This window comes from Lithobates pipiens, unplaced genomic scaffold, assembly GCF_037356315.1.
Source record: "Lithobates pipiens isolate NorthernLeopardFrog02 unplaced genomic scaffold, aLitPip1_a1.2 Scaffold_16, whole genome shotgun sequence".
Taxonomy (NCBI): Eukaryota; Metazoa; Chordata; class Amphibia; order Anura; family Ranidae; genus Lithobates; species Lithobates pipiens.
Window position 1 is genome coordinate 594,366,218 of NW_027507748.1, and position 26,759 is coordinate 594,392,976.

Genomic DNA, 26,759 nt, shown 5'->3' on the forward strand with positions numbered 1-26,759 from the left:
TGCTGCCTCATCTCCTCAAGCCATGGGACTGTACAAGCTGAAAGTAGCCACTGGGTCAGATGCGTCTGCTGGCACCTGTAGTAATATCTTCATTGTTCTTGTGGGCATAAATGGAGAAGGTGAGAAGCACCAAATGCCCCGTCACTGGAGCCACTTTTTGCCTGAATCTGTGAGTATACTCTCATAGTGATGACATTTTGCTAGATAAAATATTTTACCATTGTCTGTCTCATTTCTGGTTACATGTTTCTTGATGGCAACTTGGTATAACTGTAAAAATCATTGAACTGGCGGCTAATGGCACATTATAAATTGTAGTAATCTGTGGATATCTCCTTGACATGGAAGAATGCCCTCCCTGTGTATTTGGAGTGCTAGGGCTTGGTGAAAAGTTGATATGAGCAGCACTAGCCAACTCCTCTCCAATCACTGAAAAATAACTTTTTAGGGAAAATTGATCACCACCATTGGTTGAATGTGTAACTTTTTGGAGGCTATATAGAGCACAGTTGTAACTTGAGTTGCATATCCTCTGCAAGAACTGGCCTATGTATGGCCATGTGACTCTAAAATCTGTAGTGAACAGATTTGTCAATTCTCTTCTAGGTGGCAGAGTTTGATATAAATGAAACAAAAGATCTTGGAGAGCTCCTGCTTGTCCGGGTGTCTGTGGAGTGCTACTTAAAGTTCATTCTAGATGCCTGGTTCTGCCAATATGTCAATGTTGCCTGTCCAAATGGTCAACTTTACCAGTTTCCATTCTATCAGTGGATAACAAAACTTGGCCCCGTGGAGATCCCAGAAGGGAAAGGTAAGGCTTAATGGGTTTTCTGTTTATCTGATACTTGCCTTTTGAGACTGATCATATCCTCCTAGAGGGTTTTAATGCTTGATCACCCAGCCCACCTTTTCAACTTGGCCACCAAAAAATCCCCAACACTTGTCCATTCTTGCACACAGACGGCTTTATAATTGGGCAGTCGCCTTAGGACTCGCGGCCGCCTACTTTGCCCGTACCACAACCTCATGATTCACCGGGACTGCCCTGCATTCTTGTCCCGGGACTCCAATTCATACAATGCTTGCGGCTTGTGCGGGTGCCTCCTTGCAGTGTGCAGGAATGCTCCGCTCCAGCTGAGAGGCATCTCTCCTCAGCACGGAGCGAACTGAATCTGCCCCCCTCCTGTGCTGTGATGATTTCCTGTGCACGGAGGAGGGAACAAGTCGTGCAAGTTGCAACTGTATCAAGAGGCATGCTGGTCTGTACTCTAAGAGTGAGTCTTGGATGGGGAGGCGGAAAAGGGGAAAAAATTAACTTGGAGTAATTTGGGGGGGAGGACATCCATCCACCCCACTCCAATCCTGGCTCCCTCCATTTCCCCCAGATACCTTCTGGCTCCATCCATGCCAGCTCTATTCCACCCCCCCCCCATCCCATGACGCCATGTTCTACCGCACCAGACGACACCAACCCTAGTGACACCACTATTGGGGGGCACTTTCGGGACTTGTGCTTGGATATGAACCCCCCCCCCCCCAAATCAAACAGATGCTGTCTTCCACAAAGGGGATTGTTTGTTTGCATTACCCCCCCCCCCCCCCCCGAATTGTGAGCACCAGCCACCACTGATCTTTTGTATCATGTCTGCAGCCTCTGACCATCTCTTGTATCATGTCCCCGCCACTGATAAAAGTGATTTTGTGGCAAATTTGCCGCAGAGACCACTATTATTGGAAACCAGACCACAGGGGTTATGGCCGCTAGCTGCTCCCATAACAATCTCTCTCAAAGCAAGGGAGTATATTGGCGCGTGGTGGTCCAGAAGTGGTTAAGCCGGAAGAATTTGCATTCTTGTACCTGAACGTTTTTTTTTTTGGGGGGGGGGGGGTTAAGCGCGCGCGCACACACCCTACCATAAAACTATCCCCCCCCCCCCCCCATTTTGTAACTTTGGTTTGTGTAAATGTATTGTGGCAGCACGCAGGTAAAATCACCTGGTTGTATTCAGGATGGGAAATATGTGTGTCCTAGATTCAGGCTTTATGCAGACTTTTACAATTAGAGGGGAAGAGTTAATGAGCCCAGCTGTAGTAAGTGGGCTCATTAAGACCTCTACAAAAAACCCCAGCATGCATAGGGAGATGCTCCATCCTGGAACCAGTTTTGTGTGTATAGACTGGGGAGTCTGAGATCTGTTCTGTGCGGTGAGTTAACGCCTGTGTGGCAAACCCCTACAATAGGGACAGGGACTGGGGCAGCACAAGGCTGCACCCAGTTGTTAGACAGGGAGTCTACGTGTGTAGTTAGAGGTCAAGCTGACCAGGATTTATTTTCTTGTTTTATTTTGTTTGGCTGTTATATGTATCACTGCATGTAGCCTAAATAAACCGGATCTTTTGTTTTTTGCACCTACAACGCTGTCTGCTGTGCCTGACTTTGTGTTGTGAACCCATCCAGGGGGTCACACACACCCGCTACTGAGCGAACCCCCTCACAGTATGCTTACTGCAGTTTACCAAAAATATAAGAAATGTAAGAATACATATCTGCCTGAAGAAAAAACACAATTTTCCAAAATTGTTGCTCTTTGTTTAAAGTGCAAAAAAACTGCAGAGATGATTACATTTTTATTTTTTTTTATTTTTTTGGGGGGGGGGAGGAGGAGGAGAAAAGTGGCGCTTTCTTTTGTTTGGCAATTGATCACTGTGACCCCCTGAGGTGGTGTTGCTTGGATTCAGATCCATGTCTGACAAAAGCACTCAATCGGAGTGTGGGATTGGATCCGCCACAATCCCCTCAGTTTGTTTAAAGTGGGGGGACAAAAAGCGACAATTTTGGAAAGTGGGGGTTTCTTTAGGCAGATATGTATTCTTACATATCACAATAAAGGCAGGGGGAAGATGGGGAATTTTTCTACGGTGCCAAGTATTGCAAAAATCTAATTGCAACGTACTAAAAGTTCATAGAAATTTTATTAATATACATTAAAAAGCATGACAACAGCAAATGCAATATGTAAAATTGTGAGGAACAATATACGCAGTGTTACGAATAACACTGCGTATATTGTTCCTTACAATTTTACATATTGCATTTGCTGTTGTCATGCTTTTTAATGTATATTAAAATTTCTATGAACTTTTAGTACATTGCAATTAGATTTTTGCCATACTTGGCACCGTAGAAAAATTCCCCATCTTCCCCCTGCCTTTATTGTGATTAAGAGATGGAGGTTTTTTTTTTTTTTTTTTTTTTTTTTTTTTTTTGGGGAGATTAGGTGTCACTGGGCTGTTCGGACCATATTGCTATTATGTATTCTTACATATTTTTGGTTAACTGCAGTAAGCATATATTTGCACAAACCAAAGTTATAGTGTCTACAAAATTGGGGGGGGGGGGGGGGGGAATAGTTTTATGGTAGGGTGCATGTGGTTTTTGTGGGACCATTGTCATTTATACAGCGATCAGTGCTATAAAATGCATTGATTACTATGTAAATGGCAGTGAAGGGGTTAAGTGTGTCCCAGGAAGTGATTCTAACTGTGGGGAGGCTACAACACATCACAGATCTGACCGAGCAGTGATCTGTCATGTTGCTAGGCAGAATGTAGAAATGCTTTGTTTACAAAGAATCTCCTCGTTCTACCTTTCCATGACACGATTGCAGACAGAGCCCGCATGACCCGCGGTCACAGATAACGTGGCAGGCACCTGCAGCACTGCTTCTTAAAGGGGATGTACCTGTACGCCCTCTTGCCCACCAGTGCCATTCTGCCGACCTATCAACATGCGCTGGTCGGGAAGCAGTTAATGAGTGGCCATGTTGTGACGTGCTTGAGTCCAGTATTGGATGGTTCAGAGCCAGCATTGCTGTCTGAATGCAGTTACTTGGAGAAAGGCAGTGCCTTCACCCCCTTGGCATTTTTTTTTGTTGCCACCTAACGTGGCATTAACATGGACTGTTTGAGGATTTGTATAATTAAATTTACAGAACATGCCTACAACTTTGTGTGTTTGGGTTTTTTTTTATTTTTTTTGTTTTTGACGCAAATGACCAAACTAAGGCAATGTGCATAACCATTCACACTTACCCTCTCCCCCCCCCCCCCCCCCCCCCCCAAAGTCAATACCTTGTAAAGCCACCTTTTGTGGCTATCACAGCTCCAAGTCACCTTGGACAAGTCTATGAGCTTGCCACTGGGATTTTTGCCCATTCCTCCTGGCAAAACTGCTCCAGCTCCTTCAAGTTGGATGGTTTGTGAACAGCAATCTTTAAATCTAACCAGATTTTCTATTGGATTTAAAGTCTAGGCCAGTGATGGCGAACCTTGGCACCCCAGATGTTTTGGAACTACATTTCCCATGATGCTCCACTACACTGCAGAGTGCCAGAGCATCATAGGGAATGTAGTTCCAAAACATCTGGGGCGCCAAGGTTCGCCATCACTGGTCTAGGCTTTGACTAGGCCAATCTAACACATTTGCATGTTTCCCCTTAAAGAGGAAGTAAACCCTGATGGGTTTACTTCCTCTTTGATTCCCTGCAAAGGTAAAGCATAATGGACTACTATGCATTGCATAGTAGTCCATATGTGTCACTTACCTGACACAGGAGCCAGCAAAGTCACCGCTGTCCCCTGTAGTTCCGAGCGTCCATCTTCTTGGTGGGTCTCACTGTGATTTGCCAGAGCGATGCGCACAGGAGCCAACACTAGCTGCATATCGCCGCGATCTGCGGCTTGCCCAGTGTGCCTGCGCGCCGCTGTCTACGGCGCATGCGCCGTAGACAGAGGTGGCTGTCTTAGGGTAAATATCTCCTAAACCGTATAGGTTTAGGAGATATTTCTTGGACCTACAGGTAAGCCGTAATCTAGGCTTACCTGTAGGTCAAAGTGGTTTGTAAGGGTTTACAACCACTTTAAACAACTCAAGTGTGTGCTTTAGCCGTGTGTTTGGGGTCATTGTCCTGCTGGAAGGTGAACCTCCATCCTAGCTTCAAATTACACACAGTGGTACAGATTTTGCTCAAGAATATCCCTGTACTTGGAACCATCCATCTTTCCCTCAACTCTGACAGGTTTCCCAGTCCCGACTACTGGAAAACATCCCCACAGCATGATGCTACCACCACGTTTCACTGTGGGGATGGTGTTCTTTGGGTGATGTGTTGGGTTTGCGCCAGACAGTGTTTTCTTTTGGTGGCCAAAAAGTTCAAAATTGGTCTCATCAGACCAGAGCACCTTCCTCCATACACATTGGGAGTCTCCATCATGACTTTTTGCAAACTCAAAATGTGCCATTTTGTTTTAAAGTAATGGTTTTCTTCTGGCCACTCTGCCATAAAGCCCAACTCTATGGAACGTATGGATTATTGTCGTTCTATGTACAAATACTCCAGTCTCTGCTGTGGAACTCTGCAGCTCCTCCAGGATTACCTTTTTTGGGTCTCTGTGCTGCCCCTCCATTCATGTAGTCCTTGCCCAGTCCATGAGTTTTAGTGTGCGGCAATCTCTTGGCAGGTTTGCTTTTGTTCCATGTTCGTACCATTTGGTTATGATAGATTTGATGGTGCTCTTAAGGATCAAGGATTTTTCTCAAATTGCCTTTCAGGACAACCGTGGAGAGAGCAGCTCCGCTCCTTTCTTCTGGAAACAGTTGCCAACCTTTACATCCCTCTTCCACCATGGCTTCAGTTATTGTGTTTTTTTTTTTTTTTTTTTTTTTCCCCCGCCATGGTGGAAGCACCTGTGGGAACCAGTCTCTCCCCCCCCCTCTCTCCCCCCCTCTCTCCCCCCCCTCTCCTCCCCCCCCCCCCTCTCTCCCCCCCCTCTCCTCCTCCCCCCCCCCCCCCCCTCTCTCCCCCCCCCTCTCTCCCCCCCCCCTCTCTCCCCCCTCCCCCTCCTTCCCCCCCCTCTTTCCCCCCCCCCCCCCTCTTTCCCCCCTCTTTCCCCCCTCTTTCCCCCTCTTTCCCCCCTCTTTCCCCCCTCTTTCCCCCCTCTTTCCCCCCTCTTTCCCCCTCTTTCCCCCTCTTTCCCCCTCTTTCCCCCTCTTTCCCCCTCTTTCCCCCTCTTTCCCCCTCTTTCCCCCTCTTTCCCCCTCTTTCCCCCTCTTCCCCCCCCTCTTCCCCCCCCTCTTCCCCCCTCTTCTCCCCCCCTCTTCCCCCCCCCCCTCTTCCCCCCTCTTCTCCCCCCCTCTTCTCCCCCCTCTTTCCCCTCTTTTTTTCCCCCCTCTCCCTGTTTGCGGAGCGCGCAGGGAGCATAGAGGTGGCAGCGGATTCACCGCCATTGTGGTTTGCCAGGCAGGCGGATGATGCGGTGACTGCTTCCTGTTCCGGGTGGGGGCGATGATTGGGTCCAGTCTCTCGGAATTCAAAGGTCCGGGGGGGGGGGGGGGGGCGGGGTCCATAGGCCAGCGCTTCCACTTCTGGGTCAGCGGAGGATGCCAATCCTGGGAATTTTAAAAGTGGTCATTTATTTCAGTACCCGCTGTGGCTCTCTGCAGGATGGAGGAGAGGACACCAGCGACGGTGGAGGCAGGCACCTTAAGCATTGGCCAGGCCCAGTTAAGAGGGGCACAGCAGGGCCTTTATTCTCCTTATGGGCTGTTTTTTTTTTTTTTTTTTTTTTTTTTCTTTGGGTTCTTTAATGTCCTCCCTAGGGGAGCATGCTCTTACAGGGGTCAAAGGTTACTCTTCTCGGACCCTGTAGCCTTGGTGGTTGGTTTCTGGTGTCTGCCTCCTTAGTGGATTTTCAGTAAGGCGTGCCCCCCTTTTTGTTTTAGGAAAAAAGTTTGGTTAAAGCAAAACACTTAAACCCTGGGAAAAAATGCCCTTCCTTTAAAAATCCACTGAGAGAATCATGGCAGAAAACCTTGTGCAGGTCATGCATCAAGGACCTAGTGCAGGAAGAAACCTTGCAACATTCCAAAGACTTTTTATTTTATTTTTTCAGTACGCGAGCTAGTAAGCTCATGTCGTCAACCGCCACCACTTAGTCCCAGGGCATCTACCTCCAAGCCAATGGAGTTTGTGGAGTCAGGGGACAAGCACTCTGCCTTCCTTCAGGGATACAGAAGAGAAGGATGATAGCTGTAGCTTGAGATACAAACTGTCCTTAGAGGAAATGGATGAGCTTTTTGAAGGCGATTTATACGACCCTGGGCATTCAGGAGGAAAAAGTTCAGTTGTCAGTCCATGACAGAATGTATTGAAATGGATATTTTGATGATAGGCAACTCCTATCCTCATATTGATTAGTGGTTCCAAATTAATAACTACTGCAGTAGGGAACAGACAAAAAAGATACGCTCAGCATCTTTCCAAATAACCGTTCTCCTTTATTATGACGCATTTGAAGGTTTTTATACACATGATTACGTAGGTATCACATTAATATTACAATTGTACGTTTATGGTAACAAGGGGCATTGCATAGGCAGGACTTGAAAGAATGCAAAACATGTACTGAAAACATTGTTAGTGCCATGTGCACAGTGAGTGCATCGTGCAATACATATAAAATAGAATACAATTATAAACAGAACCTACAAATTTCCATTACAGTATCAAGGCCTGGATGACACCAGGGGCAGGGTGTTCCCAGTCCAGAGTATTGTCAGACACGGTTAAGAGGGAATGGAAAGATCCAGAGGGTCCCTTCCTTTCCAAAACACTTATGCCGCGTACACACGATCGGAATTCTGGCCAGAAAAAGACAGATGAGAGCTTTTAATCGGTAATTCCGATCGTGTATATGCAATTCCGACACTCCAAAAATCACACATGCTCAAATTCAACTACGGGACAGAAGCTACTGGCTATTGAACTTCCTTTTTCTAGTCACATCATGTGTTGTATGTCACTGTGTTACAAATGATCGGAATTTGATGTGACCGTGTGTTGAGCCGAATTCCGTCGGAAAACCATCAGAGCTTTTTCCAACGAGAATTCCGATCGTGTGTACGTGGCATAAGGTGTTTTCCCTTTTGCTGACAGAATCCGAGGTGTGGAATTAAAAGCCAAGGGTGGATGCCGCTTTTTCACAAGTCTCACGCCAAACAGATCTGCCGTTCGAAGATATGGGTAAGAGGGCCGACTCCCTCTTGAAGAGAGCCTGGGATTCAGCTTCGGCCAGCCTCAAACCAGAGATGGCTTCTACAGTAGTAGCGAAATTTGGAGCGCTGGATAGAAAAACTAAAGAGTCATGTTGAGGCAGGAACATCACGGAAATATTTATTAGATTCCTTTCCGTTGATTTTTAAAGGCAGTGAAATGCATGCCTGATGCTTCAGCCAAGTCTAAGATGGTGGCCAGGTCTTCAGCATTGGTGAATTCAGCCAGAAGGGCGGTCTGGCTAAAGGCCTGGTCGGGTGACGCAGCCTCAAAAATTGGGCTGTGTGGTCTTTTTTTTTTTTTTTTTTTTTTTTTTTTTTTTTTTGGGGACCTTTTTAGTCCAGACTTGGAAGCAATCCTGGATAGGACTGTGGACAAGGCGTTCCCTGCCAAAGAAGCAGGCCCTCAAATAATTTTTGTGCTGTTCAGCAGTCCTGAAAGGGTGGAGATAGCAGCGCAAGAGGCTGTAGACCCCCCCCCCCCCCCCCCCAAAAGGGTAAAGGTAGGGGAGGAGTTCTGTTCAGGGCTCCCTCGGAACAGCCAACAAAAGCAAAAATCTAGTTACAGTGGGGGGGGGCGGGGGAGAACATGGTGTCGTCAAGCCTGTTAGGAATATAATCGCTCAGTCACAGGCTAGAATTCTCAGAGCCTCCTCCAAGCAGGTTTTAAGTTACGCCCCCTCCCAAAGGATCAAGAAAAGGCCTCCAATGATGAACAGGAGCTGATCCAGCAGAAGGTGGTAGTATAGGTCCCGAAGCCCCCAGGAGAGCAAAAGGTCTTAGTCACACATCTTTCTGGTGAAAAAAAAAAAAATCCTCAAATATCGGTTGAGCCTCAGTTTGAAAACTTTGAACAGATCAATTCGATACGATTCACTCAACCATGTTGTTGGCCCCCAAACTACTTTATGGCTTACTTGGATCTGAGGGATGTATACTTACACGTCCTGATTGCCCAAGCCTCCCAGTGTGTTCTTCGTCTGGCAGTCAACCTGGGAACTTCAATCTGACACCTACGGTTCAGGGTCTTACCTTTCGGACTCTCATCACCCCCCCCCCCCCCAGGATTTTCACAAAAATCATGGCAGAAGCCCTGGAGCCATTGAAGCTGAAGAGAATTTCCGTGGTAAGATACCTAGACGACCTGTTCTTTGCGGATTCCAGGGAACAGCTTTTGGCAAACCTACAGATGGCACAAACGCACCTCAGGGAGCTGGGATGGCTACACAACTTGGAGAAGTCAAACCTGATTCTAAGCCAGGAAGTGGTATTTTTGGGATACATAATCAATTCGGTCCTTCAGCAGGCCTCCCTACCATAGGCGAAATTGGAGAAGATTTGCAAGGCGGTGAAACAGATTCAAACGGAGTGAAACTAGCACTGTGGTGGTGGAGAAATTCGGGCAACCTATTGAAAGGCCTCTCCTGGGTTTTCCCAATAGGCAAGCGTCTGACAACGGATGCAAGCTCCTGGGGCTGGGAAACCTACCTAGATGGTCTGACTGCACAAGGGACCTGGTCCAAGGCAGAGGCTCAGGTCTTCAAATTGGTGAGGGCTAAAAGCCACCCTTCTGGGTCTGTTAGCTTTTCATCAGGCCGTCAGGGGACAGCACGTGCAGGTCCTTTTGGACAATAACAGTGGCTTATATCCTCAAACAAGGAGGAACCAGGAGCAAGAGTCTGAGTCTTGCCAACCAACTTTTCGTCTGGGCAGAACAGAATGTGGCCTCCCTAACAGCAATCCACCTAAAAGGTTCTCGGCATCTGTAGGCAGTGGTGCCTGAACCAGGAAATCTTTCTGATTCTCCCCGGAAAGTGGGGGTCCCCTAGGTGAACCTGTTTGCCAGCAAAACTCGAAAGCTAGCTCATCCATGGCATTTACAGTTGTGTTATGCCTTTCCCCTATTTCCTCTAATTCTGTTTGGTCTTAAGGAAATTCCGAGAGGAAAGTACTAACATGATCCTAATCGCCCCTTTTGGCCAAAAAGACCTTGGTTTGTGCTCTTGCTAAGTTTCTTGCTAAGTGGTGTGTGTGTGTTTTTTTTATTTATTTTTTATTTATTTTTTATTTTTTGGGGGGCCATGGTATGGAATAGGCCAGTGCCCCTCAATTTTTCCCAGTTGAGACTTGCCGATTGTTTTACAGGGTCTAACAAAGGCACTGTTCGAATCCTTGCATGAGGCTTCATTGAAAAGTTTAGTTCTCAAAACAAACTTCTTAGTAGCCAATACGTTTGCAAGAAGAGACAGCGAGCTGCAGGCCTTAGCGGTTTCGGAACCTTTTCTCAAAGTTTTTCCTGATAGAGTGGTTCTTCACACAGACCCAGGTTTCCTACCCAAAGTCGCCTCAAACTTCCACCATTCTCAGGAGATTGTGCTGTCTACATTTTCTTCAAATCCGGCCAATGCGGGTGAAGAACCTTTCCATACTCTGGATGTGAGGAGGTGCCTCCAGAACTACTCAAATGTTTTGGCTTCATGGTTAAATGGTCACTGATCTTTGTACTCTAAGTTGTTGTGAGCTGAATTTCTAGTTATGAGGAAACTGTATTATGATCGACGTGTACAACTTGTTCTATTTCAGGTGTTTTAATAACTGGAAACACTCACACTAGTCTCTTGAAACAAAGAAAGGCAGAGCTGGAGATGAACCGAGAAATGCACAAGTAAGAAACCTACATTTGATCTGTATATGCAAGTGAAATTTGTTTCCATTTTGTACTCTACAGAACTGGACTTTCAAATCTGACCATCTAGCTACATAGATGGTAATCGCATTGATGTAAAAGATTTTATTTTCCGCTACTATGGAATAATAGTTGACTATAGCATTGTCGCATTTTTGGCTGTTCCGTGAGTTACACAAAAGGGACAGGTCCTCCTAATGGCTCCCATGGACTTGAATTGTTTTTTTTTTTATTTTTTTTATTTTTTTTTTAGGGCCCATTCAGATATTTGCAGTTTGTCACTATGAGGGGGGGTTATTAAAACGGGTCTTCCAGGTTTTATTGCCAAAGCTTAACTGAACAGGGTGACATTTTTAAAGCTGACTTTTTATTTTTATTTTTATCTCTGGGTATGCATGCTACTTAGTTACTGTTTATGATAGGATGGCTTTTCCTCTAAAGTCGTTTTGGCATTAAATCTGCTAAAATTTTAAATTTGTAATAAAGGGTGTCTTGTAATAAGCTTGTTCCTTCATGTAGGTGGAAGGTTTATGCAGATGGTGTCCCTCACTGCATTGATGTAGAAGATGATGATGCATCCAAGCTGCCTGCTAATGATCAGTACTCCTTGCTAAAAGAGTACAGCCTTGGCTACAACATTCTTTCCACGTATGTATCTCCATTCTTCTGTGAAAAAGCAGGGGTCCAGGAACTATTGTGTAGGTATGCTTCTTGGCTGGAAGGAAGAGGGCACTTGGTGTTTTTTAGCATCCCTATGCAGAAGGTAATCTAATGCCAGACTTCAACAGCAAAGGTCAGACAGAATGGATCTGGCAGACAATTGGACCACGTGTGGGCTTCATCGGACCTTTGCTGTTGAAAAATCAGAGGGACTTTAGATTTTAGAACATGTTTCAAATTTTTCCAACTGACTCGAGTCTGGTTGATTAAATCCATTCGTCTGTATGCTAGTCGGGACAAAAACTGATGCTAGGGCAGCTACTGGCTATGAACTTCCTTATTCTAGTCCGGTCATACGTCATCACGTTTGAATCCATCAGACTTTGATGTGCTTGTGTGGCCAAGTCTGTCGGACCTAATCTGTCACAGTCCACTTATGTATGCGGCATTAGGCATTCTAAAGTGTGTGTGTGTGTGTGTGTGTGTGTGTGTGTGTGTGTGTGTGTGTGTGAATGCTCTGAGAGCGCACAATGATATGACATTTTTTAATTTTGCAGATCTCTTTAAAAACTGTCAAGATGGTCTAAACAGCTTTTTGTTCATGTTATAAAACAACGATTTCTAATACCATACGTGGTCATCTAACCCTTTCACTGCCACCAACATAAGCCTTATGTCTGCAGCACACAGTTGGCTTTCTATTGGAAGATATTTAGGTGGCTGTAAAGCCCACCCAAGCACTTTCACACACTCCTGAGGATACCACCCCTCACCATATTCCAAACTTCACTGCCACTCCTGTCAGCCTAAAATGAGCATGGTGGGTACAGCAAAGGGAGATCAGGAGAACCTTTCTTCATGGATCTCACCTCTGGTGTATGAACCCCTGAAACAAGCATGTCATAACTTCTGGGTTCAGTGCGGTTTTCTTAGCAGTGCTGGCTAGGAACATGGCGAATCAAGCACGGCCCATTAGGGGTTTAATAGACCTACCTGCACCTTGTTTTTCACCTGCATAATATTTGCGTTGCCCATGTAGTGTCATTTCTGCTTTGTACACAAACTTGCCAACAGTCCTGACTTTTAATCTCCAAATGCTTTGTCTTGGGCTGTGTCCCTTCTAGATCCAAAACACAGGGACGACTGCACTTCTCTGTCCTTGTAGCTTTTTTTTTTTTTTTTTTTTTTTTAAGCAAATTATCGGGTCTGCAGGAGGGGGACCTTGCCTATAGCTCTCCCCTGCCCACTGAGTAGGTTAGGATGCCTCTTGGGGCTCTTCAATATCTCCCAGCAGCCAAAGTTTGTGGGTGTGGCTGTCTCCTCCACTCCCATAGATGGCTGTTTTTTAATGTGTCCCACAGCTAAAGAAAAGAGGTGGGGATTGCAGCCCAGGGGTGAGTCCTCATCTCCAGCCATGCTGTAAGTGACTGAGGAGCCTACCACTACTTGCTGATTTTCTGTCTCTACATACTGCTTACCGACTGTCTTGCACTTTACAACTAATGCATACCAAGCACTACCATACTGCACATTGCACTTTCCTGTGTACTGCAGTTACACCAAGCAGATAAATGCAGGGGGGTCTGTTGGGTTGGGCTATACAGGGCCCCTAAAATCTCTAAAGGTGGCTCTACCACCACCCTCTGCTTCTAGCCCCCTCTCTTGCCTGCATGAAGGATTCCAGCAAGGAGGAAAAAAGCTGCCCTGACCTGCTCCATCACCCATACTGTGTCCAGATGCTGATCTCCAGTGCTGGCTGTGGAACCCGGAGGCTGAGTTTTGTATTACCAGAGGGGGCTGACTGTGCAGGGGCACAGGGAAGGTTGGGAGAGGGGGTGTGCACAGAAGCAGTAGGCACTGGTGCTATGTGCTTCTGCATCCGGCTTAAGTTGCTGCCTCTCTGCATGCCACTGCAGTGCTTGGGCTTTCCAGCCATTAAACTGCTTGTACGTCTCCCAGCTGACATACAGAATTATCTCCCCAGCTATTTCCCTTCTGGGGGCATATGCCTCTAGGCAATGGCCTTCGCCGTCCGACTCTAGAAGAAAACTTCAGGGTCAGGCCCAGGCACAAAAGACCTGGGGCTGGAAATCTGCAAAGCAGAATACCAAAGCCTCACCATGAAGAGGCACCCCCCCTTGCCAGAGTGGGGGGGGGGGGGGGGAGAGAGAGACTTCTGCAATGCTCGGAAGTCTGGCAAAAGGAAATTCAGGACAGATGGGTCATCTCCATGGTGTCTCTAGGATACAAACTAGAATTTCTGGAGTTTCCACCTTTGTTTTCTGAGATCAAACGTTCCCTAAGATCTAGGGAAAAGACTATTGGTTTCAAGCATTAGACCAATTGCTGGCTCAAGGGGTGATCATACAGATCCCCCACAGAGCAAGGTTTGGTGTTTTTTATTCAAACCTTTTTGCAGTACTAAATCCAAATGGATGTCAGACCCATTCTAGATCTAAGGAATATAAAATACGTTCCTGAAGATCTGCTCCTTTCACATGGAGGTGATCAGGTCAGTATTCTCTATCCTATAAGGAAGAACCTCTGACATCCATCGACATCAGGTATAGGGACTTGCAGATATGCATATTTCCTGCTCCTCAAAGGTTTCTGCAATTCGAAGTAGAACAGCAGTACTTTCAGTTTATAGCATTGCCCTTCGGGCTAGCTACAGCACCCCAGGTGTTCACAAGTGCTGGTCCCACCTCTAGCCAGGTTAAGGGTACAGGGCATAAAAGTATTGGTGTACCTAGACCAGGGATCTCGAACTGGTGGCCCTCCAGCTGTTGCAAAACTACAAGTCCCATCATGCTTCTGCCTGTAGGAGTCATGCTTGTAACTGTCAACCTTGCAGTGCCTCATGGGACTTGTAGTTTTGTAACAGGTAGAGGGCCACCAGTTTGAGACCCCTGACCTAGACTATCTATTGCTAATAGACCAGTTGGTGACTTGTTTGGAGTAAAGTGTATGCATTTTATAACCAGTTGTCTGGGTTGGATTCTCAAGAGAAGTCTTCCTTTAAAACGGTTAGAAAAGCTGGAGTATTTGGGTCTTATCATAGACACAACCCAGAAAAAGGTGCTCTTGACTTTTGGCAAAACAACTCCATAGAAGAGCTGGTGCAGCTAGTCGGGTCGAAAGGGGATCTCTCCATTTGCCTTTGCATGAGGTTGTTGGGGAAAGATGGTGGCTTTGTTCACTGGCAGTGGGGGCTCCATGGTCACTTCCACTAAGGCCAGACCTGCTCTCATAGTGGATGATATTCTATCCTACTAATTACAAATTAGTTTACAAATGCTAACTTTAATGGCTCGGCTATTGAAACCCACATTCTGAAGAAATGTGGGCTTTCCGGGTCAGTTATCTCTAATTTGATTAATGCAAGGAAGCCAGCTTCCAGAACTAATATATTAGTCTGGAGGGCTTGTGAATCCAAGGGTTGGCACCATCGGAGATATATCCTAGGCAGAATTCTTGCCTTTCTACAATTAAGGATATAGCCTAAGTTGGCCTTGAGTACTATTAAGGGCCGAATCTCAGCCTTGTCAATCTGATTTCAAAGACTGCTTGCTATGCATTCTTTAGTCCGGGTTTCTTTTGCAAGCGGTGATTAATCTGCCAGTTAAATCACCTTTTTGAGCCCTTGGGACTTGAACTTGCTTTTCTCAGTATTACAAAAACAGCCATTTGAACCGATACAGCATAGTCCCTTAGTTCTTCTGACACGGAAGCTGGTGTTCTTGGTTGCTATATCCTCAGCAAGGAGGGTTTCTGGAATTGGCTGCTCTTTCTTGTAAAGAGCCATACTTGATGATTCCTGAGGACAGATTGATGTTGTGCCCTCCAGACTTTTTTAGCAAAAGTGGTTTTAGGGTTTCACCTGAACCAAAATTGTCCAGCTGTCTTTTCCAAAACCATGGTCCAGGGAAGAAAAGTCACTGTCTTGCCGTAGTGAAAATCTATTGACAACTGCTCACTCGAAAGACTAATGTCTTATTTATTCTGCCAGAGGGTCCTAAGGACAAGTGGTGTCGAAATTCACTGTCACTAAGTGGATTCGGCAAGTTATAGTTCAGACTTGTGATTTTAAGGGGAACGATTCCTCCTCGTCAAAGTGCACTCTACCAGGTTGTCGGTGCTTCTTGGGCAGTGCGTCACCAGGCCTCCATGGCTCAGATCTGCAAGGCTGCAACTTGGTCTTCAGTACATTTTGTGAATGAGGATATTGCTTTTGGGTGCAGTGTTCTGCAGGCAGCAGTATAGGTCTTCAAGTCTGGGGGGTGCCCTATGGGTTGCCTCTCCCTCCCCCTCAAATAGCATTGTTATGGGATGTCCCATTAAGTTATTACTTGGGCTCTGTGTCCCAAGATGTGCAATAAAGAAAATAGGATTTTTATAAAAGTTTAACTGTAAAATAATCTTCTTGGTGTACATCATGGGACAGAGGTCCCGTCCCTTTTTATTTTTATGGGGTTTAAGTGTATTGCTTTGCTACGAAAACTGAGGTGGTCCCGGAAGGAGGAATTTTACAGGTAAGCTGTTATAAAAATCCTATTTTTTGCTGAATTTAGTTCTGCCAACATGTTGGCCCATCCATTACAGGTTAAGGCAAATGCTATTAAGTGTACTTTCTAACCAAACGGTGTACGTCTTCTTCTTTTTTTTTAAAAAGGACCAGCCCTTTTAAATTCTGTTGTAGCTTATAATGACAAAGTGGGAAGACCTTTTAAAGGGAGTTGTCCCACCCCCCCCCCCATCAAATTGGCAACTTTAGTCCAGCAGTTGCCAGTATGCTCTGGGAACTGGCTACAATTTTAAGGAATGGGGGGGGGGGGGGGGGTGCTGAGTTGCACGTGCCTAACACTCATTGAGCTAACCTAGTTTTAGCTTGAGCTAGAAGGTATAAGCTATTTGTCCTTCTCTACTCCAGTGGCTTTGAAGCAATGCTTAAAGGATTTCTGTTCAACGAGGGATCATGGCCTAACCTAGAAGACATCCAGCTGCTGTCATCCCTGCGAAAATCGCACAATTCAGGTTTGTGGGATCTCTACAATCTCTTGTAAAACCTTGTTCAGTTATTTTGATCTTTGTACACAACCTCCCCAGTACAGTGGTCTTCAGGACCCATCAACAGGCCAGCTCTGCAAGATAACTGAAATGCATCACAGGTGATCTACTGTAATTTACTGCTCTGTGATTGCAATAAGCAAGTCTGCATCTCCCCAAGGTAATACTTAAAATCTGGCCTGTTGAGTCATACAGTCAAGAGTTGAACTACTGTAATTTAGCACATGGTCTTGCAGCCAAGTATTTTCATGCATCTTGGAATTCTAAGAGCGATGGAACCATTCCTTGTAACCAGTTTTGCATCCCAGTGCTGCAAAAGAACAAACTGTCAGGGCATCATTTGGGAATTGAGGTAGAAGGGGAAACTAAACTACTTTATGAAGAACTTTGGCCTGGATGGCTGTAACAGACTACCACAACTGACGATGGTGTGTTTTTTTTTTTTTTTTTTTTTTTTTTTTTCCTTTCTTTTTTTCTCCCCCTGCTAGTCTTCTTTGTGGTCCCATTAAGACTTAATGGCAATGCAAGTGTAATGCGATCTCTGGGAAGGTACACATATGCATGCTATTATGCACATTTCCAGAACGTGCAGGTGTGACTGGGACCTAATTGCTAACACTGTTTTGAATTCCTTGACTTCTGGGGCACTATATTGTCTTTGACATTCTGGTGGAGAATTACAACAAAACTAAAGTTTGTCTTCGACCAATAGCATCTCCTAAATGACCCTTACAACACATATTTATTTATTCTTGTTTTTGCCTTGTTTTAGGAATAGTAAGTGAGATATGGAAGGAGGATTCTTTCTTTGGTAGCCAATATCTGAATGGAATTAATCCCACACTAATCAAGAAATGCTTCAAGATCCCAGGGAATTTCTCAGTTTGTGAACAAATGGTAGCTTCATCTCTGGGGACTTCCACCAATTTAGAGACAGAACTTCAGGTGAGGGCTTTTTCTGGTCTGGATATAATGGTAAGAGCCAATGGTATCAGACAGCCTTGATAGCTGGGTTTCTGCCCATGTAGCAAATTTTGCTGATTACAACACATTTGTTGCAGGATGGACACATTTTCATAGCAGACTATAAAATTCTTGAGAAAATTCCTACTAATACAATTAAAGAAAAGAAACAATACCTTGCTGCTCCTATGTGCCTACTGTGGAAAAATCCTCGGGATGAGCTTGTCCCAATTGCCATTCAGGTAATTTTGTGTGTCCGTCTGTCTGTAAAAACAAGACTTGCAGGCTTAAGCCGGGTACACACACTACTGGTTGGAGCCACTGTACTAACCATGCAAGGTTAGTCCAGCGATCTCCCATGCTGAGCTGTTGTGTTCTGACAGGGTGATTGGAGGGGGGTGTTTTTGTGTTATACAGGTGGTTAGATGACTTTGTCTCCTGCATTGAACACTGGAGCATATACAGACTGTGGGCATAAACGTTAGCCAGCTAATTTACAAAATGCAAAGTGCGTGACTAGCAGTAACTTCTGAAGGCATTCTTTACAGGTTAAATTTTTACAACTGGCTAAACCTTTGCACAATACTGTAGTTGTCCAGGAGCACTGTGCAATGGAGACAAATGGGACTGAACTGGTGAGCTGTGGACTGAACCATTGAGAGCCTCTTGTTGCTGAGGACTATATATGGCAGTGATGGCGAACCTTGGCACTCCAGATGTTTTAGAACTACATTTCCCATTATGCTCATGCACTCTGCAGTGTAGTTGAGCATCATGGGAAATGTAGTTCCAAAACATCTGGGGTGCCAAGGTTCGCCATCACTGATATATGGGATTGGACCTGTCTGCACCCTCCTGTGCATTCTTTGGCATTTCTATAAATGCCTAGTGCATTACCAGAGCTTTATTATATTAAAATATAAATGGTGACACAATGAATAATCAACAAAAGTGGAAGATAATGAGCATGGTAAAAGCTGGATAGTCTAGTGTGGGAATCATGTGACCTGACTTGCAGTACCACAATGCTGGCTAGCTGAGTTTTGAAAGCATACTCCCTTTCTCAGAAGGCTATATATACAGCGGCACAGAACCACCTGCAGCTGACCAAGCCAGTATGTCTTATTCAGCTGCATTCTTCTTTCAAATTGAACTTGTATCGAACGGCCCACGGACATCGATGAATAAAAAAATGGTGCTGATTGGGGTCTGACAAGCTGCTTATTACAGCCGTTCATCAAATATGACCTGAACAAGTGTGTAGGTGGTCAGAATGCGCGTATTCGGTGCCATGCATCCACACTTAAAACTAGAACCTGCAACTGTTTATACAGCTGCTGCATGTATCATTTTACCACAATGCTTATTAATGCAAAGCGCATATGGCAATGCAGGTGGATGTTTGGCAATTGCCTAGGTGGGAATACAACTTTCATATTGATTTTGACAAATTTTTGCATATTTTAAAATGTTTAAATTGACTCAATTCAGGCTGAGTCTTGTAAATGGTGTCTAAGCACTAATTTTTAGATTTAAAAAAAGTACAACCTCTTATGGGACCTACAAACAGTAGCACCCACATTTGTTATGTGGGTGCAATTCAAGTCTACGTTTTTAAGAGAATACATCTTTAGATGTTTCACTAGACCTAAGTGACTGCACATATGGGTGATTATTTATTTGGGATTAAGGCAATATCAACCATACCGCTTTTGAATTTCAGTTATCGCAGACCCCAGGTGAACATACTCCAGTCTTCCTGCCCAGTGACTCAAAATTTGATTGGTTACTGGCTAAGATCTGGGTTCGTAATGCTGACTTCCAGGTACATGAAATTGATGCTCACCTTCTCCGTACCCATCTCTTAGCTGAGGTTTTCTCCATTGCAACCATCAGGCAACTTCCAATGGGGCACCCATTGTATAAGGTGAGATTATGGCTTTTTGCATTTTAGGCTCTATATAATGTTGCAAAACTGTTCTTTGGCCACTGTCTTATTAAAATAAGGTTTCAGGGTGCTTCCTTGGCATTGCAGAGAATTTTAGGCTACACTATTGGCTGTCTGATGCGCATCATGCAGAACCATAAAAAAAGTGAGCTCTGGATTAACAATTCTGAATTGTGCAAGTAAAAGTCATTGGCAGATTCTTGGCAGTCCACATGCTATATTCACTTGGTAAATGTGTACAATTTTATTTTTTATAGTACTACAGTCTTAACCTTATGAACAAATGGCCCATGCCCCACCTATAACTGGCCTTAGGGTCAAGGAGACATAAGTGCAGTGCATGTAAAACGAAACCAAATTCCCAGCTCAATGTGTCAGCCAGCAACCTAAGGCCGCGTACACACGCGGGGACTGTTCGCCCAACTTTGTCCGTCAAACAGTTTCGGCAAACAGTCCGTTCAAACTTAGCATGGACGGACATGGCCACACACGACGGACGAACAGTTTGCTGAAACCGTGCGCGATGACGTGAACGGCACGTACGACGGGACGAAAAATACGACGTCCTATACACTGCATTATAACTTTCGACGTGTAAATCCTTTCTGAGCATGCGCGGAACTTAGTTTGACGAACAAGCCTACACACGAGCGGACTGTTCGCTGAAACAAGGTTTCAGCGGACAGTTTTTCGGAAATTCCGAAAAACCTTGTTCGTCAAACTGTCCGCTGAAAGCCCACACACGAGCGGACTGTCCGCCCAAACACTGTTCAGCGGACAAGGTTGGGCGAACAGTCCGCCCGTGTGTACGCGGCCTAACAGTTTGCATTAAACAGGAGTTTTGTTTGGTTGCTGGGAATTTTCTTTGGTTATGTTTTTTTAACATGCATTGCCCTTTCATGTGCTCCTTGCTGTTAAGGCCAGTTATAGGTGAGGGAAGTGGCCATTTGTACTGTTGCATTAGTGATAAGGTGTCTAGTGTACCCCTGTGCCTTTAAGGAGGGATGGGTTCCTTCCAGGCTTATCTGACTTCTGCCTATCCATTATAATGCCTGTGCTTCTACTATGAAGGCTCTTGTTGTGGCCTCTGCAGCTTACGCATGTAGTTGCAAATGAGTGCAAATTAAACTCCTGTTAAGTTTACGTTAATCCAGTTGTTGGCTGACAAGTTGAGCTGATTTTCTTTGGGGTTTATACTGCAGTTTTAAGCCTCATGTACTAACGAATAGAAACTATGCCCCTAAATTTATTTTAAAACTGTCTTCCGAACTGCCATACCAAGTTGGTCTTTTCCATGCGCCTCCAATAAAATGCCCTTATTTTTGCTTCACCTACAATTAGTGACTTTGGTCCAGTCTACACTCACCTGGTGAATAAGTTTTTAGGTCCCATGTGTGTTGGTGTTTTAAAAAAATAAAAAAATAAAAAATGGCCCTATTCAATTAAAAAAAAACACACCAGAAGCAGATCTAAATGTCTTTTGCATTGTTTCCACTGACAGCTGAATGTAAAAACAAAAGCCAGCTTTTTTTTTTTTTTTTCCCCATCCATACCGGACCAAACGAAGGCTCCCACCACCTGACAGTTCCTAAATAAGTGTTGGGGGCACCTAATGTCATCCCTTGGTGACCCCGCTCCCTTGTGGCATCAATGTGCTGTGCACATCTACAGCAGCTCTCTCCTGTCTCACAGGCTTGACCATTGGCTCTTGCCGTCAGTCAAAACCTGGGCGCAGGGCGCAACCAGCTATCTGAAAAGATGCCAACGGTCCAGCTTGGGATCCAACTTTGGGGGAGAGGAGCCAGGTGCACCAACTGGGGACCTGAAGAGGATCAGGGCTTCTGTGTGCAAATCCTTTGCACAGAGCAGGCAATTATGGCATGTCTATTTTTAATGATGAAAAATTTGACTTCACTTTTAAAGCTGAACTCTGGGCACAGCTTATTTGCTCTGTAGTATTGTGTCTACGCTTTAACAGGTATCTGATTCTTGCATTCCCTGCACAGTATTTAGGGATTGAGAAGGTGCCAAAACAGGCATTGCAGTGCACAAAGTATCCTGATTAGCAGAAAGACTGATAGATGAGTTTTTAAGTCTGCTGCTTCTCCTCCTTTCATGGAATAATTTTCAGGATGATAATCTGTAAATTCATGTCGTCCCCCAACCCTGGTTGTGGGGGTCTGCAGGTGGGAGATGTATCAATCTGGAAACCCACTTACCAAGGGGGGACAGATGCCAGCCCATATGTGGCTAATAAGGTTCCCCTATTCACCCAAAAAGTGTAGTGTATAAACACCCCCCCCCCCCCCCCCCCCCGCTTCCATTTTGCCAGGACTATTATGCGGCACTGCTGTTTTTAAATCTCAGAACTAGATGGACACAAGTAAAAAAAACTTTAGCAGGAGAAACTGCTCCAGTGTTTGTATGTCACCTATATGCTTAGTGGTCTGCATGCTGCTTTGATTCAAACTACCTCAATTGCACAGGATTCTCTTTGAGCATTTTTCAAGAGCATGGGACTCTAATACAGTTATATTGTTTCTGGGGGGGTGTTCCCCCTTCTATGGACTTGGACAACACAAACTGCTGGATCTTAATTTTTTATTTTTTTTTTGTTCTAGCTGCTGATGCCACATTTTCGCTACACACTGGAAATAAATGTTCGGATGAGGAAGCAGCTCATTGGACACAAAGGTCTCTTTGATCAAGTAAGAGCTAAATCTTTATGGTATTTATTTTGATCAATTTTAGAATTGCTGCTTTGATATAATGTATTAATTTTTTTTTTTTTCCAATGTGGAGAGCCTCAATCTGCTCGGCCACCCTTTCCCCAATCACATTTCCTTCCCCTCAGTACTTCATTGAAAGCGTTTAGATTTGGTTTCTGCTCCCAAATATTGCAAGTGTCAAATGTAGCACCACTTGCGCTCCTTTTTTTTATTTTTTCAGATCGATCGTTGACCTGTTTTAAAGACAAATGGCACTAAGTGTTTTGGAAATCAGGCGTTTGGTGCATGAATGAATTCTCAATGCCTTTCACTTTGCCATGCATGTGCAAAGTGCCAACAGATCAAAGCAGATGACTCAATGTCGTACTGTATGTTGGATAATGCATTGGGGTTGTGTGGTGGGTTTTTCTTTATCAAACTGTACTTGCAGGCTTACAATGTCTCTATACAGAAATGGTAATTGTCAGGTGGTGCTCTGAATGGCCAAAAGGACTTAATGCCTCAGACACCAGAGGACAATGTCACATGGTGCCAAGAACATTAAGCAGTAATCAAAACAAATCTCTGCAAGTCATAGGTTAGCTTGCATGTACAAAACATGAGAAATCTAGATCCGTCCCAAAGGGGTATAGCTATAAATGTAAAATGTTATGTTTGTTGGCTTTCATTTTTGGTTGGTGAAGGCTAGACCAGCAACCTCAGCACAAGGCAAAAGCTGCTGTGAAAATGGTACCAGAAAATAATGTAGATGCAACTTGCCTTTGGTTAACTATGCAGCGGTCAAGTCTTTTGCTAAAACGTGGCCTTGAACCACCACATGTTGCTATCATGCTAAGAGTTGAGTATCAAACCATGTTGCCTTTTTATTCTCTAGTCTGTGGTGACTGGAAATGGAGGGGTTCCAGTACTCTTGAAGAAGGCCATGAAAGGGGTAACCTATAGTAGCCTGTGTCTCCCTGATAGCATAGCAAGTAGAGGAATGGATTCCATCCCAAACTACCTGTACAGGGATGATGGCATGAAGGTCTGGTCAGCTGTGGAGAGGTAGGTTCTTTGGTTGTTGCTATTGGACATGTGGTACTCTTCTGTCAATTTTCTAATTTTTGTCATTTGTATCAAGTTTTGTTTCCAACATTATTAATTACTACTACACAAGTGATGTGATGGTCAGGGAAGACCCTGAACTTCAGGCCTGGGTGGCTGAGATCTTCAAGGAAGGATTTCTTCAAAATAAGTCTTCAGGTAGGTTTCTGAAGTGACAAATCCTATTTAGGACTTGTTCTCATGTACTAAAACATGTTCCCATCCCCACCTTTCAATGACAGAACTTCCATCTTCCTTTGGGTCCACTGCCTCTCTGATCCGCTACCTGACTATGGTGATCTTCACATGTTCTGCCCAGCATGCAGCTGTCAATAGTGGTCAGGTGAGTGGAATTGGTACTGTGTGTGTTTCAGACACACACACGCACTCGGCAGCACAGCCATAATTCCTATCATTGCCAGAATTTCAGAAGGTTGGCAATGGAGGGGCCGTGTATGTGGTGGGCCTCATTTAAAAGTAATGCCTGCAAAATAAAAGCCTGAATTGCTTACATCTGTACCTAACCATTGGTTTTTTTCCCTGTAGTATGACCTCTATTCGTGGATGCCCAATGGCCCCACCACTATGAGGAGTCCCCCACCTACTGCTAAAGGTGCAACAATGCAAGTTATTCTGAAGGCTTTGCCAGATGTCAGCACTACAGCTCTTGGCATGACCACTGTATGGACACTCAGCAATGAGCCCTCAGACAGGGTAAGTATAAAGGACCAGTGAGAAATGTTACTCAGACATCATGATATAGACAATACAGATCTTCTAGTGTTTGATAAGGGTTGCCAATTAAGTGGGTAGAACTGGCCCTCCTCTGAACAACCTGTGTATTATCAATTCAAAAAGGTGGCCCTACACAGCTTTATGGTGCAGGCAGTTTCCAAAGAATGACCACACTCCCAGCATTGGCAACAAGCAATTTCCCTGGGTCTTAGTGCAGCAGAGGAACCCAAGAGACAGGAGCAGAGGGCAGGGCCATCTTTAATATTGCTTGGACCCTGGGCAAACATTTTCTTGGGGGCGGGGGGGGGGGGGCAATTTCACTCTCCACCTGCTCTGAGACATGCAATAAATAGCAGCTAGACTTAAAATCAGTTTACTGTATCAGATGGCAATTGTGATTGGTTGTCAGTGGTTACAGCATATCATTACTGATTAGTTGCTAGAGGTTACAGCATAGTAAGGTTGAATAAAGACACCAGTTCAACCTGAGTAAGTGTCTACAATTGTCCCTATCCCTGTACATCGCACACTCACATCGGTCCCTACCCTCAAGGAGCCCACAATCCAAGGTCCACATTTATATACTAGGGCCAATTTTGGACAGAAGCCAATTAACCTACCTGCATGTCTTTGGAGTGTGGGAGGAAACCCAAGCAGGCACAGGGAGAACATGCAAACTCCAGGCAGGTAGTGTTGTGGTGTGGTTGGGATTTGAACCAGTGATCCTTTTTACTGCTAGGCGAGTGTGCTAACCACTGTGCCACCCTTATTTCTGCTTGTAATACTGCTCACTGGTTGGTTGCTAGAGGTTACAGCACATCATCTCCTCACTTCGGGGGGGGGGGGCATGATATACATATGAATGCCACCTTTTATATATCGATGCTACCAGCCACGGCTATTTACTTATGAATGCCGCTGCTATTTACATATGAATGATGGTTATTTTACATGTAATCACAGGGTCTACAGGTGAGTCATCCCTACACAACAATAGGGCAGAGCTGGGCAGCATTAGTACCAGCACTTCACACTGAGATATTGGGACACAGCACAGGACTAGAACTTCAAGGGACAAGGGAATTTAAGATGGGATAGTTGGCAAGTATGAGGCATCTGCTTTGGGCCCCACGACGGGGCCCAGGGTAGCTGCCCCTTTTGCCCTGCCTTTAAAGATGGCCCTAGCAGAGGGGGGTGTGGGGTTTTTTATTTTTTTTTTTTGTTTTTTATTTCAAGGGCAGGGGGATAAACAAGTGTTCTTGTTCTGATTGCCTGTGAAGTCCTACTTATTTGGCCTTCAGTCTTGAGTCAACTGCAGTGATGACTAAGGGGTAGAGCAAGGTGGCAGCAGCACAGGGATTTTGGTGGATGCAGAGCACTTCCATAAGGGTAGTAATAGTACTGTGATTTGCATGAAATGTATCCAAAGCTTGTTTGGCTGTACTTCTATAGATCACAGGAGTGCAGTTCGTTCTGCACTCCTGTGACCCTTTTTTAAGCTGACAGCAGGCTAAAACTTGCTCTTGGCTGTGTCCAAGCTGGTCCAGGCTCTGAAAAGCTACCAACTAAAGATTGCCTTCCCCCTGGTTTCAGAACGTGTAATGACATTGTAACACTATTGCAAGTCTCATCAAGGTCTTCTTTTACAGAGACGTCTTGGAAACTACCGTAATATACGTTTTACAGAAAAGACCCCACAGCAGTTCATTAAGGAATTTCAGGTTAAACTGGCTGAGATCTCCAAATGCATTCAAGAGAGGGACAAGACCATGCATCTGCCCTATCCCTACCTTGATCCAAGTGAGATAGAGAACAGTGTCTCCATCTAACTTCAATATTAGTGGTTCAACTAATGGACTGGTATGGGTACAGAACAGATATTGACAATACAAAAATATTTTAAAAAGTGAGATCTTTGCAATCATGAAGAAGTTACCTTGCATAAGTAATAAAAAAAAATGGTTTATATAGCTTGTCTGATTGCTTTAAAAAAAAAAAAAAAAAAAAAAAAAAAATCAATGTGCCTAGTGGGTCTGAGACTGGACACCCTTTTTATTCACCACAGGCCATATTAAAGGTAGCCTTGGAGACTGGTAGAAGTTCTTGCACATCTATACTTTGCACATCTATTTGGATATTATGGAATTTTACAAACAACCTGTATGGTAGTTGCCAGCTATACTTAATTGTCTTAAGGCGGCCTCACTAATTGGGATGCTCAGGTAGGGGCCAAGCTTCCAACCATAAGCTGCTTGCCTGTAGTTGAATGCAAACCATTGGTGTGTTTTTTTTTTTTTTTCAAACCCCCTATGAACAGTTGGTCTTTACAAAAGATCTAACAAGGCTGGAAGTTGTAAAAGTAACCTTTCTCATTGACTGAAAACTGCTCCTTGTTTTTTTTCCATTGGCCATGTTGAAATCACTCATGCTTAATCTAATGGGGACAGCTTGAAACAATACTATGGCTCTGCTGTGTGCAAGCAATGCCCATGTGCTTTGTTCCCACTCTGAAATCTGAGTCTACAAGTCTTTCTTGACCCCCTAAAGCAGTAGTTCTCAACTTCTGTCCTCAGGACTTACTACGGTAAAAGGCCAGGTTTGGAAGAAAACTAGAATACTGCAATTGCTGAGCAGCAAATGAGCACACCTGTGATGTATTTCAGTCGGCATCTCCCCAAGGTGACATTAGTGTACAAAGTAACAGACAATAAGCAACAGATTTTTTTTTTCAAAGGGTATGGAGTTGTTGTTAGTACTACTAGGGGGAAAAAATCAGGC

General features: G+C 44.7%; 1 protein-coding gene across 1 annotated transcript; it reads left to right on the plus strand.

Moving 5' to 3' along the window:
• On the plus strand, window positions 1-25,947 carry LOC143984473 (hydroperoxide isomerase ALOXE3-like). The gene is made up of 14 exons (XM_077484633.1): window positions 1-169; window positions 607-811; window positions 10,694-10,775; window positions 11,316-11,444; window positions 16,387-16,490; window positions 17,296-17,468; window positions 17,585-17,728; window positions 19,210-19,413; window positions 22,056-22,142; window positions 23,038-23,207; window positions 23,284-23,405; window positions 23,489-23,589; window positions 23,793-23,960; window positions 25,631-25,947. Exons 1-14 carry the CDS (start codon window positions 23-25, stop codon window positions 25,808-25,810), a joined length of 2,016 nt encoding a protein of 671 aa, XP_077340759.1. The 5' UTR covers window positions 1-22; the 3' UTR covers window positions 25,811-25,947.
• The last annotated feature ends 812 nt before the right edge of the window (window positions 25,948-26,759 follow it).

What these genes read in the sequence shown, in the direction of transcription:
- LOC143984473 (XM_077484633.1), top strand. Translation starts at nt 23, where the DNA reads ATGGGACTGTACAAGCTGAAAGTAGCCACTGGGTCAGATGCGTCTGCT. An exon ending in ATGAACCGAGAAATGCACAA is followed by an intron (nt 10,776 to 11,315) that starts GTAAGAAACCTA and finishes TCCTTCATGTAG; the next exon opens with GTGGAAGGTTTATGCAGATG. An exon ending in GGCTACAACATTCTTTCCAC is followed by an intron (nt 11,445 to 16,386) that starts GTATGTATCTCC and finishes TCTCTACTCCAG; the next exon opens with TGGCTTTGAAGCAATGCTTA.